The sequence below is a fragment of the Neofelis nebulosa genome, chromosome 9 (genome assembly GCF_028018385.1).
Source record: "Neofelis nebulosa isolate mNeoNeb1 chromosome 9, mNeoNeb1.pri, whole genome shotgun sequence".
NCBI lineage: Eukaryota > Metazoa > Chordata > Mammalia > Carnivora > Felidae > Neofelis > Neofelis nebulosa.
The window spans coordinates 78,782,362-78,803,564 of NC_080790.1; the positions used below are offsets into that span (position 1 = coordinate 78,782,362).

Below are 21,203 nucleotides of genomic sequence, written 5' to 3' on the forward strand. Positions count from 1 at the left end.
GATGTAGCAATCTGAGGTCTGGGTATTTATACAAAGGAAATGAAAACAGGATATTGAAGAGATATACGCACTCCCATTTTTACTGGAGCATTATTCACAATAGCTAAGATATTGAAACAACCCAAGTGTCTACAACAAATGAATAGGTAAAAAAGATATGTGCGTGCACACACACACACACACACACACACACTGTGGAATATTATTCAGTCATAAGAAAAAAGGAAATCCTGCCATTTGCAACAACACTGATGGACCTTGAGGGCATTATGTTAAATGGGATAATTCCGACAGAAAAAGACAAAAACTTTCTGCTATCACTTATATGGCACCTAAAAAAGCCAAACTTGGGGCACCTGAGTAGCTCAGCATCAGACCCTTGGATTCGCCTCAGGTCATGATCTCATGGTTCCAGGAGTTCGAGCCCCACATCAGGCTCTGCACTGTTAGTGCAGAGATTGGGATTCTCTCTCTCCCCACTCTCTCTGCCCCTACCCCGTTTGTGCTCTGTCTCTCAAACTTAAAACATGAAATAAAATGAAATATAAAATAAAATAAAATAAAATACAATACAATACAATAAATAAAAATAAAAAAGCCAAACATGTAAAAACAGAGAGCAGAACAATGATTACCAGGGACTGGATGGAGGGGGAAGTAGTGATGTGTTGTTGAAGAGTACAAACGTGCAAGTATAAGAAAAAGAGGTTCTGGAGATCTAATGCACAGCATAGTGATCACAGATAAAACTGTATTGTAAATCTCAAAGTTTCTGAGACACTAGATCTTAACAGTTCTCACCATAAAAATGATAATTATGTGACATGACAGAGAAGTTAGCTGATCCTATGGTGATAATCCTATAGCAATTTATAAATGTATCAAAAAAATTTTTTTTATTTCAATGTTTATTTTTTTAGAGAGAGACAGACCATGAGCAGGGGAGGGACAGAGAGAGGGAGACATAGAATCCGAAGCTGGCTCCAGGCTCTGAGCATAGAGCCAACGCGGGGTTCAAACTCACGAGCTGAGACATGAGATCATGATCTGAGCCAAAGTCATGACGCTCAACTGACTGAGCCACCCAGGCGCCCCTAAGTATATCACATCAACACTTTGTACACCTTAAATTTACACAGTGTTATATGTCCACTGTATACCTTAAACTTACACAATGTTATACCGCAATTACATCACAGTTTTAAAAATAATTCTTGGGGCGCCTGGGTGGCGCAGTCGGTTAAGTGTCTGACTTCAGCCAGGTCACGATCTCGCGGTCCGTGAGTTCGAGCCCCGCGTCAGGCTCTGGGCTGATGGCTCGGAGCCTGGAGCCTGTTTCCGATTCTGTGTCTCCCTCTCTCTCTGCCCCTCCCCCGTTCATGCTCTGTCTCTCTCTGTCCCAAAAATAAATAAAAAACGTTGAAAAAAAAAATTTAAAAAATAATTCTTACCATAATCAAAATTTGACTATTAGAGTATTAAAAAATCTGTATTCTTAGACACAAAATATGTATTACATATTTTACAACTAATATACAATACAGTCATGAAAGATGAGTAGGCCTAAGTTGCAGTCTTATTATATAATTTTTAATTGTAATTATAACTAATTAGACAATTATAGTTAATTAGCAGGTAATTATAAATAACAGATAATTATTAGAAGTTAAACAAAGAAAAACAAATTTTCACACAAACACATTCCTTATTACCCTTATTCTTCTTGATTTCCAGGTTAAAACAAGACCTTCCTATAAGGGGGTTATTTGCGTGTGTGTTATAAAATGGTTATTTAAACCTGGCCTTATGAAAACAATGATTCTTTTCTCTATTTCCTACTGGTTAGTTAATATAGAGATGATAGTGGTAAATAACCAAAAACTTAAGTGAGTTATAGAAAATGTTCTATTCTCAAGGAAATAAGACCTGACCAGGAATTCAGAAGGTGACAAAGAGTTAAAATAAAATTACAGAAATGGTCTACTCTCCTGAACATGAGAAGACTCTTTTCATTGTTCACCAAAGGCTCTTATCATAGGCATAAAATTGAAGTGGAGGGGAAATAAGGTTATTTCTTCCCTTAAGAATTCATTCCATGTCTCCTCTCCATTTCTTGAGCTGTTGGGAATCCATACCTTACTGCAAGAAGTAAAAACGGAAACCAAGAGGAAGAAGAAGACAGAGAAGACTGCACAGATTTTCGCTAGCTGCTTTTGAAGTCAAATCTAGCTGACCTAACTGGAGGTTTTGATGGGTATAGATTATTTTTATTGTGTAATCCAATTTCCTGACAATGGAAAACACATATTGGTTTTCAACTTGTCCTTTGACTAACAGGCACATTTAGTTTACCTTCTGAAGAATTTTCAGAAAAACTCTCCTCTTTACATAAAGTTCATGTGCAGAAATAAGTCCCTGGGAGAGTCTAGTTCGAAAATGTCAAACTAGGGGCCGTTAGCTTGTTTTGTTTGGTCCACACCATCTGTCTTTCTAAAATTGAATTTATTTTCAATGTGTAAAAACTGGAAGATATCATATAAAAATTCCTATTTCTGTTTCTTCTTGGAACATGAGAAGAATGGGGCATGTGCTTACATTCCCACATGGCAACCACCGGCTGGAACAGAGTGTGGGTTGATCCCTTTGGACAGACCATGTGCTCTCCAGGTCACCCTCATTCCACATGGCCTGCTTCTCTCATTTACATTGTCTATCTGCCCCCTGTAAGAATCTGTAATTGTAACTCTTGGTCTATGAAAACCCTTTAACGGGGTTAAGCTTGGATGATTAAAAACAACAAAACATTGCTTGAATTAGCAAAGTACCATTAACAAGTTAAAAATAAAATCTGTAGGGCAGTTGTGAACTATTTTTAAACTGTTTCCATTTTCACTTCACTATTTTGCCCTTTAACCCAACATGTCTCTGCATACTGGCCGTGCCCGTGTGGTTGCATTTACACATAAGTGCATCTCTGTGTACAGGTGGCATAACATATATGCCACACACCATAGCTTAATACGATACAAATCACCGTGTAGGCCAATAGAGCACCTAGACCCTCAACTTGGATCCTGTCATTAACTGCATGACGGGGGGCAAACCCCTCTGGAGTTGAGCTCTTTCTTCATTTTGTATAATGAGGGTATTATTAGACTAGATGAATATACAAATCTCTTCTAGCACTGGGATTTTATTATTTGAGAACATCAGCATGTTTATAAAAACTCTGAAAACATCCTTTAGGTAACAACAAAAAATAACTCAAGGGAAACTTATTTAAAGAAATATATTAGAAAAGGGGTGTTTTTCATGAATACCACAAAAATGAAGTTTTTGCTATTGAAAGCAATATGGTAACTCATCAATTCCTTGTTAATAACATACTTTTAAATTTAAAAAAGCCAAAATTAAGTTGTTTTTTTTTTTTTTTTTTTTTTGACTTCAGAAGTTGCTGGACATGTTGCTAGCAACATATGTTGCTAAGGACAGCATATGATGAAATAGGATTTTTGAAAGGAGAAGTATAAAATCTAAATAATTGATATAATTTTAGATGCTTTTTTTTTTTTTAATTTTTTTTCAACGTTTTTTATTTATTTTTGGGACAGAGAGAGATAGAGCATGAACGGGGGAGGGGCAGAGAGAGAGGGAGACACAGAATCGGAAACAGGCTCCAGGTTCCGAGCAGTCAGCACAGAGCCCGACGCGGGGCTCGAACTCACGGACCGCGAGATCGTGACCTGGCTGAAGTCGGCCGCTTAACCGACTGCGCCACCCAGGCGCCCCTAGATGCTTTTTTTTTTAAAAAAGCTCCTTTTGATTTGGTCACATCTCTTCAAAGGAATTAGTGAAAACTCTGGGAAGATGAAATTAGGTTTCACTTATTTACTTCCTTCTAATACTTGCTATTTAGCTGTTTTTGAAGCTTATTTATTACTTTAGCAGTCTATATATTAAAGATTAATGTATGTATTCTCTCAAATTCAAAATTTATTAAGACCCAACTTTTTTGTCAGATTAATTTTTATGTAAATAACAAGTCTGCAAACTATCTATGAAATTGATTATAAAGTAAAATTTTAGAGGATACTTGTGGTAGGTAGAACTCTAAAATAGCCTCCCAAATTTCCTGCCCTAATATCTCTGAGATTGTAAGTATGAGGAGATACCACACCTGTGGTTAATTACCTTACATGATAAAAAGGGATTTTGCAAATGTAACTGAGGACATTAGTTCACTCATATCATGAAAAAGGAGACTATCCAGGTGGTCCCAATGACATGATTAAGGCAGAATTTTCTCTACTGGTGGCAGAAGAGAAAGCCAAAATGATCCAAAGCATAAGGGAGATATGACACATTGCTCCTGGCCTAAAGATGGTGACAAGCAATGTGGGTGCCCTGGGGAACTGAGAGAGGTTCCTGGCCAAGGGCCAGCAACGAAATGGGGACTTCAGGACTACAAGCATAAGGAAATCAATTTTGCTGACAACTCAAGTGAATTTAGAAGTGGATTTTCCCTGAGTCTCCAGTCAAGGACTGAGCCCAGCTGACATCTTAATTACAGCCTTATGATACTCTGAGCAAAGAACACATTGGACTTACAACTGATAAACTATGTGCTAATAAGTGGGGGTTGTTTAAAGCCATCACGTTTGTGGTAGCTTATTAGGTAGCAATAGAAAACTAACACAACACTGAGGAATTACTTATTATTTAAAAAGGAAAAAAAATCAACTAAATTTCTGACTACTACATTTTTCAGAGTACTTAGGTTCAAAGTGGAATTGTTAAATTGTTTTATGTTGAGAAACACAATGTGTGTTTAAGAGTAGAAGTGATAATTCTTAGGAAATAGGGCAAACTGAAACCCGCAACAAATATGAAACACTCGAACCGGATTTTAATTATAGCAAAATGAAATTATACATAAAATATCTAGATATTTCAATTTCAAACTCAAGAGAAACATTTATAGAAAAACTTACCCTATTTTGAAAAAATGATGCATGAAAATGTGATGTTGTAGCAGATATTGATACTAAAGTAATAGTTTCTTCAGAACTAGGATTATGTAAGTAAACTTTTTCCATTTTTGGCATTCCAACTGGCCTGTAAAAGCAAAACAAAAACAAAAACAAAAACAAAAAACAAAACCACTGTCACAAATACTTCAAAGATTATTTCTAGTTGTTGAATTAGTTTCTAGCTGCTAAAAAAATTTAAACATCAAAATTATTGTACAAGTACATATGCAAACATATAAAACTATTTAATTGGTTTATATTTAAAATTACACATAGAAATGCATTTTGTCATTCAACAAATATATACTGAGTGCTCATTTTATGTCTCACACTGAGCCAGGGGCTAGGATACAATAAAGTAAATCTCTGTCCAGATAAAGCTTACAGTCTAGTGAGGAAGCAGGCAGGGAATAAAATGGTCAGATCTTTTCATTTCCTTCTGTAATACCACCCTGCTTTCCTACTAATTCTGAATCATGTCCCCTTCTCCCCAAATTCCACTGATACATGCTCTTCAATTTAGGAGAAACTGAGTGGCAAAGTTATGTGAGCAGATCGGCCTTATGAATTAGGGGCTATTATTGTCCTCATTTTATAGATGAGGATACTGAGGCACAGAAAAGTTACTTGTCCAAAGTCATACTTGGATTCTAAATTTGAATCCAGGCCATCTGGCTTTAGTCCATGTTCTAACTCATTATACTAAACTGCCTCCTCTTAAGGAGGACACACACTCAGTGATCTGACATCCATAGATCCATTTTAATGTTCTCCTTGGTATCCACATTAGAGTTTCCTCTTAAAAGTGACATCTCCTTAGTTATGCAGTCCATTAAGTACTTACACAGCTAATCTCAGCTGTACAGGCAGGCCTCCTAACTCCTACAGCATCAGAGAATTCTGCATATAAACTGTTTCTTAATGTCCTCTAATAATTTAATTAGCACCAGTTTTATTTCCTCAAGATTATCAGCACCTTTCAGACAAAGGTTACATTATATGTGTACTCCATATTTTCCATATTATCTAGCACAGGCACTTGGTAAGAGTGTGCACGGGTGAGCTTCCCTCCCTTCCCTTTTCTCCCCCCCTGCCTTAGTGGAAATTAAGATCCTCCCTACCCTGACATCACCTGACCTAAACAAGTAACTAACTCCCTATGTTTTCACAATCTAAACCTTCCAACCTGGATCAGGCTGGTTTCATGTGCATAGCCCCCATGGCTTTACCAATCTCTTTGCTCCGTTTTCCTCCCTATCCCCCTATTCCAATCCAAATCCTCATTTTCTAATTCAAATGCAACTTCTTTCACAAGGTCCTCTCCTCAGGCAACCATTCTGGGCCATGTGTTTTTGTTTTAAAATATTTTTGATTTTGAGAGAGAGAGAGAGAGAGAGAGAGAGAGAGAGAGAGAACGAACAAACCCCAAGAAGGCTCTGCACTGTCAGCTTGGAGCCCGATGTGGGGCTCAAACTCATGAATTGTGAGGTCATTACCTGAGCTGAAACCAAGCAAGAGTCAGATGCTTAACCAACTGAGCCACCCAGGTACCCCCTGGTCCATATTTTTATTTTATTCATGCTCCTGGCTCTCCTTGAACCCACCTACCCCCCAACAACAATCCTGGAAAAATTTAGAAGTTAGAGGAAGGTACTGATTCCAAGGATTAACTAAAAAACAGTAAGAAACCCTGGGGGGAACAGAAGGTTGACTTGAACTGGCAGGTGGGGAAAAGTGAGGGACAAAGAATAGCTTAAGCTGACAATGAGAGGCTAGGGTAGAAGTCTTCAAAACTCTGTTCTCCAATTCCTTCTTTCCCTGCTTGCCCTGGAACAATCAGAGCTTGCCCTTTCAACCTAGAATAGCAGAGAGGCTTAGAGAGCTAAGAAGCTGATAATCAGCTACCCTGGAGCACACTTGCCTCTAACTCCTCTTTGGTAGTCCAAAGACCAAGGGCTATTTGATTACATTTACATCTCCACCCAGATGCTTCTGCCTAAGCACTATCAGATACAGTGGTGGCAAACAGGACAATTAATAGTTTTTACATGTATGTGTGTGTGGAACTGGGTCTTTCTACCTTGGGGATCATCTCCCTTCTTAAATTCACAAGAGACAAAGACCAAGTCTTTCTATTCTGCCCTTCCTCAATACGCACTACAAGACAGGAGCTCTTAAGTTAACTCCATGAGGAATAGAATTAGAAAACAAACATTAGAAAATGTTGTGATAAACTGTGGTATTCCCAACCTGCTGACTGAACCTGTGAGAGAATTCTGCTTCAACATTAGGCTTGGCCATATGATTTTCTTTGGTCAATGAAATGTGAGCAAAAGTGACATGTAACATTAAGTTTTAAAAGTCGTCTTGTATTCTTTTTCCAAGAAATGGCCTATCTCAGGAGTGCTGCTTTTAGCCTACATCCCACTAAGATTTTGGGTTGGTTGTGGTCATAGCATAACCTGGTAAAGGCTGAGTAACACACACCTGAAGTTGGAAAAGTTGAACCAGGAACTAAACAAGCACAGTGTGATATACTTAAGGAGATATGGCAAGATATTAGTAAAATGAAGCAAGAAATCATACAGAAAACAAAAGAAATTATTAGTATAAAAGTACAATGTATAAAGGTAGGTAAAAATCTCTTAGTGAGTTGGAAGATCGGATTGACAATTTAGCTCACAATTCAGCAAGAAAAAAATACATACTCAGAATATTTTAAAAGACAGAGCTAAAAAAAAAAAAAGGTGAGAAGCAGATATGTAGGGCACACCTAGAAATGGTAATATTTGGAAGGTGGACTATAGGAATATTTAAGGAATATGGACAAAATTAATGGGTAAAACCCAAACTTTTTTTTTTAATGTTTATTTATTTTTGAGAGACAGAGAGAGACACAGCATAAGCAAGGGCTGTTAGCACAGGGGCTGTTAGCACAGAGCCTGACGCAGGACTTGAACCCATGAGCTGTGAGATCATGACCTGAGCCGAAGTTGGTGCCCTGGTAAAACACAAACTTTAAAAAAAGATGAACTAATTCTTGACTGAAAGGGTTCATGAAGTGTCAACAAGGAGAGATAAGGAAACCCTGTATTTAAACAGAGAATAAAATTTAAGGAGTTGCAAGAGTTTTATATATTGCGGATCTAAGTATCTTATGAGATTTTTTTCCAAGTATTTTCTCCCATTGTGTGGACTGTTTTCTCTCTTTCTTTCTTTTTTTTTTTTTTACATTTATTTATTTTTGAGAGACAGACAGAGCCAGAGTGTGAGTGGGGGAGGGACAGAGAGAGAGAGGGAGACAAAGAATCTGAAGCAGGCTCCAGGCTCTGAGCTGTCAGCATGGAGCCTGACACAGGGCTCAAAGCCACGAACTGCGAGAGCATGACCTGAGCCAAATTCGGACGCTTAACTGACTGAGGCACCCAGGTGCCCCAAACTTTCCTGATGGTATCATTTGCATGCAGTACAAAAGTTTTTAATTTTTATGTAATTCAATTTGTATATTTTGTCTTTTATCACTTGTGCTTCTAGGGTCATAGCTAAGAAATCATTGCATAAACCAATGGATAATGGAGATATGTTCATATATTCCAATCTTTTCTTCTAAAGCTTTTATAGTTCAGCTTTATTACATTTACATTTAGCTCTATTATATACTTTGAATTAATTTTTGTGTATGCTCTAAGGCAGGCGTGCAACTTAATTCTTTTGCATGTGGATACCCAGTTGGCCCAGCACCATTTGTTGCAAAGACTGTTCTTTCTCTATTTAATTGTTTTGGCACCCTTGTCAAAATCAATTGGCAATAAATGTAAATTTCTATTTCTGGAACCTAAATTCTTTTCTGTTTACCTATATGTCTATCTTTATGGCAGTGTCACAGTGTCTTGACTACTAAAACTTATAGGTTTCTAATATTGGGCACTAAAAATTCTCCAATGTTGGTCTCCTTTTAAAAGAATGGCTGTTCTGGGGGTGCCTGGGTGGCTCAGTCGGTTAAGCAGCTGACTTCGGCTCAGGTCATGATCTCGCGGTCCGTGAGTTCGAGCCCTGCGTCGGGTTCTGTGCTGACTGCTCAGAGCCTGGAGCCTGTTTCAGATTCTGTGTCTCCCTCTCTCTGACCCTCCCCCATTCATGCTCTGTCTCTCCCCGTCTCAAAAATAAATAAAACGTTAAAAAAAAAAATTAAAAAAAAATGGCTGTTCTGAATCCCTCTGATTTCATGTCCATTTTAAGATCAGCCTGTCCATTTCTACAAAAATGTCATTTGGTATTTTGATGGGAATTTTGTTGAATTCATAGATCAATTTAGGGAGTACTGCCATCTTTATTTGTGTCCTCTGATTTCTGAATATGAAATGGCTTCCATTTATTTATAGTTCTTTAATGTCTTTTGACAATGGTTTGTTGTTTTTAATATATAGGTCTTGCACTACTTTTGCTAAATTTATAGCTAAGTATTTTATTCTTTTTGATTTATTATAAATGAATTGTTTCTTAATTTTAAATTGCTCATTGCTAGTGTAGAGAAATATAATTTATTTTGTATATTGATCTTATATCCTGTAACCTTGAACTCACTCATTCCAAGTTTTTAAAAGTGGACTGCTTATCATTTTCTATATACAAGAGTATAACATCTGAAAATAGAGATGCTTTTTCCTTTCCAGTCTGGGTGCCTACTGTTTCTTTTTCTTGCATAACTGCTCTGTTCTGGATGTAGGGGGAAAGCTTTCAGTCTTTCACCATTAAACAGAATGTTAACTATGTGACTTTCATAGAAGCTCTTTATCAGGCTGAGGAAATTCTCTTCTATTCTTAGTTTTTTGAGTGTTATTATCATGAAAGGATGTATTATTCAAAACCTTTTCTGTGTGTGTTATTTACTGACATACTCACATGTTTCCCATTTATTCTATTAACATGGTATATTACATTAATTGAATTTCAGATGTTAAATTAACCTTGCATTCTTGGAACAAATGCCACTTGGCCATGGTATATAATCTTTTTTAGATATTTTATTATTTTGTGGAGGAATTTTAACATATGGAGTATTGGTCTGTAGTTTTCTTATAGTGTCTTTGTGTGATTTTGGTATAAGGGTAATGCAGGCCTAACATACCGAGTTGGGAAATGTTCACTCTTCTATTGTTTGGAAGAGTTTATGATGGACTGGTATTAATTCTTCTTTGAATTTTTTATAAAATTAATCAATAAGGCTTTCTGTGAGTCAGAGCTTTCATTCTGGGAAGTTTTTTGATTACTAATTCAAACTCTTGTTATAAGTCTATTCAGATTTCCTATTTCTTCTTAGGTCAGTTTTGGAAATTTGTGTCTTTTCAGGAATTTGTCTATTTCAACTAAGTTAATGAACTTGTTAGCATACAGTTGTTCATGGTATTCCTTTATAATCCTTTTTTATTTCTTTTTAAGTTTATTTATTTATTTTGAGAAAGAGAGAGAGCATGAGTGGGAGAGGGGAGAGAGAGAGGGAGAGAGAGAATCCCAAGCAGGCTTTGCACTTGTAGAGTGCATTCTACAAGTGCAGAGACTGACAAGGTGCTTGATCTCATGAACCATGAGATCATGACCTGAGCCAAAATCTAGAGTTGGATGCTTAACCGACTGAGCCACCCAGGTGCCCCAATCCTTTTTTATTTCTGTAAGGTTATATTCTATACAAAGATCACCTCTTTCATTCCTGGTTTTAGTAACTTGAGTCTTTTTCTCTTTATTGCTTAATTTAGCTAAGGGTTTGTCAAATTTGTTGCTCTTTTGAAAGAACCAATTTCTGTTAATTTTCTCTGCTGTTTTTCATTTATTTCATTTATTTCTTCTCTAGTCTTTATTATTTCTTTCTAATTATTTTTTATTTTGCTTTTCTTTTCCTAGTTTCTCAAGGTGGAAGGTTAGATTTCTGATTTGAGATTTTTTTTCTTTGCTGATTAAGACATTTATAGCTGTAAGTTTCTTTCTGAGCAATGCTTTTGCTGTACCCCATAAATTCTGGTATATTTTCTTTTCACTTATCTGAAAGCATTTTCTAATTCCTTTCTTGATTTTCTTCTTTGATTCATTATTAAAGAATATGTTGTTTAATATCTCAAGATTCTTTTTTTTTTATTGCTTGCCAATTTATTTAATTAAAGAATGAAGTTATCAGAGAACATACTTTGTATGACTTCCAGATTTATAGGGGCTTACATTATGGTCTAGCATACAGTTTATCTTGGAGAACGTTCTTTGTGTGTGTGAGCAGTGTAAGTACTTTGTTGTTGAGTGGAATGTTCTATAGATGTCTAATGGCATTGAACTGTTTTCAGGTCTTCTGTTTCTTTTGTTATCTCTTGCTTAGACGGTCTATCCATTATTGAAAGTGGGGTACTAAAGTCTCTATTAGTGCTGAATTGTCTACTTTTCCCTTCAGTTCTGTCAGTTTTGCTTCCTATATTTTGGGTTTCTATTGTTAGTTGAGTCTTGCTTTTTTAATCTGAAAATCTTGGTCTTTTCATTGGTGTGTTTAGACTATTTATATGTATAATTAATGTAATTATTGATATGGTTAAGGTACCATCTTGCTAGTTATTTTCTATTCTATCTCTTCTATAAAACTCTTTTATATGCAGAATTTTCTAGTCTTGGCCCAGTTAAACAGAAATCAATAAGAAAAGATAACTTGATTTTCTATAAATATGTAAATAGATCAGTGCATGTGTAAATAACCCATGGATCAAAGACAAAATCTGAATAAAAATTAAGAACTATCTGGAATGAAAATTAAAAACTTAACTTATTAAAAGCTTGCAAAATAAACTTGATTCTGTGCTTAAAGAAAAATTCATGAATTTAAATGTATATATTTGAAAAAAAAAAAAAAGCCTAAAATTTGATGAACTAAGCATCCATGTCATGAGAAAAAGAACAGCAAATTAAATCTAAAGAAGATACAAGTAAAAAATGGATAAAAGCAAGTGTGGAAATCAATGTAATAAAACACGTAAAACAGAGATGATCTATGAAGTCAGAAGTTCACCCTTCTTGGGGGTAAAAAACTAGTAAGTTGACAACTACCTGGCAAGACTGAGAAAGAAAAAAGAGATGGCACAAAATATCAGTATGAGCAATGATAAAAGGAGGTATCGCTACAGATACTGCAAACGTTAAAACAATATTAACAACTTTATGTAGTAAATTTAAAAATTATCCTAAAACTACCAAACTCCCAGAAAAAAACACAGCTTACCAAAACTGGTAAAATAAGAAAAAAAAATGTAAGCATTACAAAAAATAAAACTACTAAAGAAATTAAATTCATAATTTAAAACCTTCCCACAAAGAAAATTCCAGCCCATGGGTACTTAACTGGCAAATTTTACCAAATATTTAAAGGTAATATTCTAATAATTATTTTGTGGAAAAATAAGATGCAGATACAAAATGGGGAATAATGAGGAAGAACTCTATGACTCTGGATCTGAACTGGTAAAATATGAATTAGAATTATCAGTATGGGACATGACTTACATATATTCATTTATATAGTATACGCCTATGTTCCTCTATAGATCTTTTCACAAAAGCCTAGAAGCAATGACATCCAGAGCAATAAGCACACTTTGGTGCCCAGATATGGGTTTGAAATGTCACTTCCCCTAAAAAGAAACCAGGACTTCTCATACTTTTGGCTCATTCCAGGTCTAGGACAATGAAAACAAAGGGAAGTCTAGAATGTCTTGTTGAATCAGAAAGCAAAGAAATGTTCAAAGGTTAATGGCACTTACAAAAAATGATAGAAATCAGCTTAAACAGGCTTCTACTGGGAAAATTTATAAAATTTGGAACAAAAAGAAGAGTGAAAGCAAAGGGTTATAACACATTAAATAAAGAAGAGAATATATGAGTCTATAATTGGGATCAACAACCTTTTTCTGTAAAGGGCCAGACAGTAAATATTTTATTTTATTTTATTTTATTTTATTTTATTTTTTCAACGTTTTTTATTTATTTTTGGGACAGAGAGAGAGCATGAACGGGGAAGGGGCAGAGAGAGAGGGAGACACACAGAATTGGAAACAGGCTCCAGGCTCCGAGCCATCAGCCCAGAGCCTGACGCGGGGCTCGAACTCACAGACCGCGAGATCGTGACCTGGCTGAAGTCGGACGCTTAACCGACTGCGCCACCCAGGCGCCCCCAGACAGTAAATATTTTAGACTTTACAGACTATGCAATCTCTGTCATTACACTCAACTCTGCCAATGTTGTGTAAAAGCAACCATAAAGTGTAAATGAGCATGTATGATTATGTTCCAATAAAACTTTTATTTACAAAAATGGGTGGCAAGGGCCATAATTTGCTGACCTTTTGTTTATAGTGACAGTCAAAGGAAAAAGAGAGAATGATACTTTTCACAGAAAAATCTTGGCTCCTAAATGAAAATAAAACCTGCTAGAATTTGAGGAAAAAAAGAAATCACCATTTTGCAATTATCAATGTAGTAAATGATTTAGGCAAGAGTCAATAATATGATAAGTAGGTAGAACTATTAAAATGAAAGGTTGCTGGAGAACATGTTATTAACCCCACATATTACTTACTAATTACAAAAAGGAAAAGGTACCTTTACAATGTACAGAATCTGGTAGACAGTACCTTAGGAAGTACTCAAACTCAGCATCATTAACAATTAGAAATACGGACCTTACTGGCCTCCTCATGTTATGTGATGGGAAATATACATTATCTATATAATGTTCTTGACAAAGGTATTTAGCCTGATTCTAATCATGAAGAAATAATGAGGCAAATCCAGTTTGTGGACTATTCTATACATCAACTGATCTGAACTACAAAAAATTCTATCTTATAAATGCAAAAAAGGAGAAAGGTAGTTTAAAGATTAAAGACACCAACCAACCAAATACAATGTGTCATCCTTGATTTGATCCTGGTTGGGGGACCGTATACAATAATGGACATATTTTTGGTGATTAGGGAAAACTGAATATGGTTATGTCTGTCCCTTAGGATTTACATACTAATGAACACAGGGATGAAGTAGCAGGATGTCCACATTTACTTAAAAAAAAAAGCAGTCTCTGTGTGTGTGTGTTGTGTGTGTGTGTGTGTGTGTGTGTGTGTGTGTGTGTAGAAGAAGAGAGACAGTAAATGTGCTAAAGGTTGAATCTTGGTGAATCTAGATAAAGATTATATAGGTATTCACCATATTATTCTTCCAACTTTTCTGAACTTTTAAATTTTTCAAAATTTGGGGAAAACATTAAGACTTTCTGATTCAACAAAGTATGGGATGGGAAGAGTGAACAGGTGACAAGCTGGGAAAAGATATTTACAATATCTAAATATATCTTTAGACTTTAAAGTTATTTCTAGCTTACAAAAGGAATTTCTAACAAGTTAGTAAGAATCCCAAAAGAAAAAAGGTCAAAAGATATGAACAGGCGATTCACAGAAGAGGAAACCCAAAAGGCCAATAAGCATATAAAAAGATGGATACTGTAACTTAATAGCAACCAGAGAAATACAAAATTAATGATGAAGTACCACATTATCCCTATTTAACTAGCAAAAACAGAAAGTTGGCTGATGTTAAGCATTAGTACAAATACAGGGGATGTGGAAATATAGGAAGGCACAGATAAGCACAAAAGCAACCAGGCAACACCTAGACAGTGAAGTGTACTCACACTTTATGACCTATGCATTCCTCTCCTGGCCTTATATTCCAAAGAAATCCTCATGAAAGTCCGTAAGTGAACCTGCAAGAGTATTCACTGCAGGGCTGTTTGTGGCGGTAGGGTATTAGAGATAATATGTATAGCCACTGAAGAAGGAGTTATGGGTAAAATGTGGATTCTTTGCTATGGTTAGAAATAAGAGAACAGATGGACATCTAACAAAAATGAAGCTTTAAAAAGGTAAGAAAAAGAAGGAACTATGCAGCCACTATGGAAACAATATGGAGGTTCCTCAAAAGTTAATAACAGAATTACCACATGATCCAGCAATCTTATTTCTTCCCATATCCAAAGGAAATGAAAACAAGATCTCAAAGGGATATCTGCACTCCTATGTTCACTGCAGCATTACTCACAATAGCTAAGGAATGGAAATAATCTAAGTGTCTGTCAATGGATGAATGGATAAAGAAGATATGGTATGCTTATATGCAATGGAATATTATTCAGCCACAAGAAAGGACATCCTGCCACTTGCAACAACATGGATGGACCTTGGGGGCATTATGCTAAATGAAGTTAGACAGAGAAAGACAAACACTGGTGGCTACCAGGGGTAAGGGCGGGGAGCGAAGAGAGAGATGTTGGTCAAAGAGTACAAACCTCTAGTTAGAAGATGAATACGTTCTAGGGTTCTAATGTCCAGTATAGTGATTATAGTTGTTAATACTGTATTATGTACTTGAAAGTTGCTAAAACCTTAAATGTTCTTACCACAAAAGAGAGTGGTAATTATGTGCTGTGACGACAGTGTTAACCTTACCATGTTAATCATTTTGTAATGTGTAAGTATATCAAATCAATATGTTGTGTACCTAAACTTTTACAATGTTATGTTAATTACATCTCAATACAGCCAAAAAAACCAAAAACAACAACAACAACAAAAAAAAACCCCCAGAATGATCTATATCACAGTATCTGTATACTGAAACATAATTACATAAACTAAAAATATATAATAATATCTGACTGGGTAGCATATGTAAAACTACATATATACTTTATGCATTTTTCTATGTGTATATTTCATGAAAAAAAGTAAACAGCGTTATGGTAAAGTAATGAGAATATATGGAAAGCAATACTACTCTATAATTATTAAGCATCACCATATAAAACTAGAATAAAGCATTTGGAGGTTTTTTTTTTTTTTTTGGTTTAGAGTGACCATCAGTTAAGATGGTTTTGTTACTTGAGGTCAATGAGTTAAAAGGTATTTGCTGAAGGCCTACATGTAAGCCAGCTTTATCATGATGTTGGCTTATTTTTACAGGTGATTCTTATATAACTGTACGATGCTGAATCCTGTTTAGTCAAGAGAGAGCCCATATATTAAATATGATCTCCCAAGAATTCAATTTGAAAAGTACTTTAACAAATGCTACACAAAACAGAATATTAGAGAACTCAGGACAGAAGTATTATAATTAAACATTACAATAAATAAAATCAAAGGTCATTTTATTGTCCAAGTAGAAAGATTAGTTTGTTTCCTTAAGGTTTCTGTTTAACGTCCTCATTAGGGCTTCACTTTTTTTTTTCTCCAAAATCCTTAAAGTCAAAAGTTGGTCAGAATTTCATGTATTGAATCTGACTTTTAATATAGTCACATTATTTCACCTGATTTTCAAATTCCTTATCATCTAAATCAACATCAAAATCAATTTACCACCCCTTTACTCATTTTTTTTGCAGCTTTGTCTATACTTTAATCTTGGATTATTTTAAATGTTGTCATTTTTAAAATTTTATTTTTTGAGAGAGAGAAAGAGTGCAAGTGACAGAGGGGCAGAGGGAGAGGAAGGGAATCTTGCAGACTCCACACTCAGTGTGGAACCTGAAGTGGGGCTCAATCTCACGACCGTGAGATCATGACTTGAGCAGAAATCAAGAGTTGGAGGCTTAAATGACTGAGCTACCCAGGCGCCCCTAATCTTGGATTATTTTAAACATTTTGTCTTTTCTACAATGGAATGACACTCTCTTGTTCCATATTACACAAAAAAGTCAGGTTCATCTAGATAAGGTTTACCAATTTGTAAAGAACTATTCGCTGTCTTTTATAACACTTAACCCATTTTAAAGGTTTTGATTAATGGTTTACACTATGGTTTATTTTACACATCATTTGAGAATTTCTTTATAATGAGACATGAAGTTTTCTTGTTGAGGTTAATGTTTTCTGGTGCCTCTAAGGGCTAAACACCAAGTCATATTTCCCTTCTGAGAGCTCAACACTGCAGATGCTACAAACTCTTGTCACAAGTGGGAAGGATGTAGAAGCAAAAGACTGGTCCAGAATAATTTCATGGCTTACAGTCCAGCCACCATGAGGTCTACAATCTTTCTGTGGCTTAAGAGTCCAACTGTGAGGAAAAAAAAACCAAAGGCAGAACCAGGGCTTAGGTCCTGAGGCAGGGGCAGAGGGGTATCTGCAGGAGGCTTATAACAACACATTTAGGGTTAGGAAGTAGGAAGCTGATTGCCCTCAGAAGCTCTTCAAACTCAGTGGAATTCCTCTTGCTCCCGAGACTTTCTCGGGAGCTAGACCCCTTAACCAACAGGCTCATCAATTGCATGTGGGGGTCACAGGACCATGAAACAGGGAAATAGGTACAGAGCCAGCTGGGGTCTCAAATTTTGTGTGTGATGCTGCAGGGAGCTGTACAAAGACAACATGGAAGATAAAATTCCTTTTTCTCAAGCTTTATATAGATATGTAAATAGAATAACAGTACACGGAAACAAAAATGTCCTTATATCCTGTAAGTTTACCACTACACTCTTTCACAATTCAAATGTCCTGCAGGGTGACTGGCAACCAGTCATTCACTCCCTATGAATTCGATCTTCCCGTTTTCCCTCCAATGACCTCAGTGTAATCAATCTCAGTTAAGATAAAGAAGACACAGTATAAGACAGACGGGTAATCTGGGGGATCCTTCAAGAAGACGACTGAAGATGGCCTTCTGTAGGAGAGGACTCCGGGGTAAGGAAACAAGCTTGGAGGCATAAGGAGCCTGGCAGGGGGGAGTGGATCAGAATGCTTGATTTGCAATGCTGCTGAGGCTGGTCTTGCCCTTTCTTCCAGGGATCAAAGAGGAAATGACACACCCTACAGAAATGAATCTTTGCTCAGGGGAGAAGGGTCATCTACTCGTGCTGTTCAAAGAAGTTAGTAGTAACAAGAACAGAGGGAACGTCTCAGGAAGGGTATCAGTAGGCCACTCTAGTTATGCAGGCTTGGACAGAGTAGGCTTCCTGCAGCTCTGGGCAGTCCACACCACAGGAAGCAGAAGGAGTCCTCCTAGGACAGAACTGCTTACAGACCTCATATTAAAACAGCTTCCCCTGCCCCTCCCTCTCCCTCTCTTCTCTTCCCTTGGAGTTGTGAACAGAATCCATGATAAAATGGGAGACTGAAAAGAGAAGTCACACTAAACCATGAAAAACTCTGGTCAAGTACTAATGCATGCTTACTTGTAAATAAATAAGCAGCGCAATTAGTTTTCTGCTACACAACAAATTACCACAAACTTAGAGGCTTAAAATGACACCCATTTATTATCTTATAGGTCTGTAAATCAGAAGTCCAGGCCCAGCATGACTGCTTGATCTGCTCAGGGTCTCACTCACACATCTTCCAGGCTCATTCAGGTTATTGGCGATATTTAGGTTGCTCCCAGTGTCTTGCCATATGGCCCTCTCCATTTCCAAAACCGGCACAACAAACTCCCTTACATCAACACCTCTCTTGAAATCACTGCCATTTCTGTCTATGACTCTTACAGCCAAATGTGGAGGGCTCATGACATCATCTCAGCCTCACAGGTTATTTCCCTGTTTTAAAGGCCAACTGATTTGGGATCTTAATTACATTTCCAAAATCCTTCACAGCAACATCTAGATTCATGTTTGACTGGGAGAAGGTGTGTGTGTGCACCCTGGAGGCCAGGAATTTGGGAGGCCATCTTAGAATTCTGCCCGTCATAAACAGCATGCGAGACACTTGGCTAGACAGGTGAGATTTAAATTTTTTTTTTTTAACGTTTATTCATTTTTGAGAGACAGAGAGAGACAGAGCATGAGCGGGGGAGGGGCAGAAAGAGAAAGAGAGACAGAATCCGAAGCAGGCTTTAGGCTGAGCTGTCAGCACAGAGCCCGACATGAGGCTCAAATTCATGAGCCATGAGATCATGACCTGACCCAAAGTCAGATGTTTAACCGACTGAACCACCTGGGCGCTCCTAGACAGTAAGATTTTAAAATTAAAAAAAGATTTTCAAATGCTTACAGTGCCAGTTCTGTTTGTTTCCATTGTCACCTACTCCAAAGACCAAAGGAGGGCCAAAGAGGACAGTGTGAATTATTTATAGATAAACCAAGTGGAATCAAATACACAGCTTTCTCTGTGCTGTCTGTGCAGAGCTACTGACTGTCCATATTTCAGAAGAGTCTGAGGCACAAAAGAATTAGGAAGAAGTTATGAACTAGAGACCGGCTTGAAAAGTAAGCTGCAATTTTGTGGTCAATGGCAAGTTTCCCATGCCACAGAAAGACAACGCAATGCCAGGAAACAGCTGAAGAAATGGCTGAGCAAGTGCCCTCAGACAAACCTTATGAATGACAGTGACACAGCACTCTACCAAACACAACTTTTGGCAGGAAACTGGGTCAAATCAATATGCAGTACTCTGTACCACTCAATTACCACAAAATCTGAACATCTTCTTAAGCACATTTTAGATTGAGGGCTGAGGGGGCTGTTGGTGGAATAGTTAGAAACTTGAAAAGCTAAAAGGCACCAAACATCTCTTTAGAAGAGAACCTACCTGATTTTACTGGACTATGAAAAAGTGACTGGAAGAAACACCTTTCAAGAACTGAATTTAACTTGAAAATAAAGACCTCCATTTTAAGCAACAGTTTCCATTTTTCTTCAAGCCATTAGGTCTCCATTTTAAGCTTTAGATTTGAAATCAAGATTTTCTGTACTTAATAATTACATAAACCAAAGAACTCAGCAAACCAAGTTTCCACCCAAAGCATCTTTCTGCACTCTGCAAGAAATGTTTGAAAAAAGTTGTTGTTATGGAAACAGAAAAATATTTAACAGCACTGGCATAAATAACTGAGGGGGGTGCAGAGGGATGCGGGGAGGTGGCCATGCCCAGACTGTTCCAACTAACTGTTAATAGAGAGATGGGGGGAAGGAAGGGGAGAGGGGAAAAGAGGTAGAATTACAGAATCAATTGAAATGTAATAGATGAAAACAAAGAAAGCCTATTTTTGAAGAAAGTTAACATGATTTACTACGAAAGCAGCTCTAGAGAGCAGTAGGAATGAGCAAAGTAGTGAGAGGAATCAGTTACAGGGGGGTCTAGAAAGCAGCCAGGGTACTAGAGTGGCATCCTTGCTAAGAGGCCTGAAACTCTCCTGGAAGCCCTGGATGACCATCAGATACAACTTGGAATGGTAAATTCTATCCAATTGAAAGTTGTTCCAGATACTGCAAAGGGTGTTTTAAAACTGATTTACCAAAAATGACCACAAGCAATGGAAATAGGTCACAGAAAACATACAAGGCAAAACTTCAGTGTGTGAGTCAAGGTAGTAAGCAATGATAACTACTTACGCTTTTTGGAAAAATACTGTAAAGTGTTCTGTTAAGGATATTCTTCTCAAGTCCTTAAATTATTGCTATACATATCAAGACAATGAAACATTTCCAGCATGGGCATTAAGTCAGTACACTGCCGGATCAAGTAGAAAAGGTGTAACAAATATTCATTGTAGTCTGACAAAATCACTTGAGAATGTAAAATTAAGTTAACTGAAATCAAGAAATCAACAGGCAATCTTGCTGGACTTAATTTACTGAAGGGGCACCTGGGTGGCTCAGTCGGTTAAGCATCAGACTTCAGCTCAGGTCATGATCTCATAGTTCGTGGGTTCGAGCCCCATGTTAGGCTCTGTGCTGACAGCTCAGAGCCTGGAGTCTGCCTCAGATTCTGCGTCTCCCTCTCTCTCTGCCCCTCCCTGGCTCGTGCTCTTTGTCTCTCTCTCAAAAATAGACATTAAAAAAATTTTTTTTAAATAAGATAATGTACCATATGTAAGTGTTAAGTGTGGTGCACCTGGGTGGCTCATTGGGTTGAGCATCCAACTCTTGGTTTTGGCTCAGATTATGATCCCAGGGCCGTGGGATCAAGCCTTGTGTTGGGTTCTGTACTGAGCGTGGAGCCTGCTTTGGATTCTCATTCTCTCTCTCTCTCTCTCTCTCTCTCTCTCTCTCCTTTGCCCCTCTCTCCCACTCATGTTCTCTTTCTAAAATAAAATTTTTCAGAAGTGTTGAGTGTGTAACATGTACCAGAGACACAAAAATAAATAGGTAAATTATCTTCACA

The 21,203-nt window shown here is 37.0% G+C and overlaps 1 protein-coding gene across 1 annotated transcript in view; it reads right to left on the reverse strand.

Annotated features, from left to right (window-relative positions):
- TMEM131 (transmembrane protein 131) overlaps positions 1 to 21,203 on the reverse strand; it is a 239,272-nt gene that overhangs the window by 99,169 nt on the left and 118,900 nt on the right. The window contains exon 5 of the mRNA XM_058684342.1: positions 4,992 to 5,115. Within this exon, the coding sequence (XP_058540325.1) occupies positions 4,992 to 5,115 (124 nt within the window). The remainder of the gene's footprint in view (positions 1 to 4,991; positions 5,116 to 21,203) is intronic.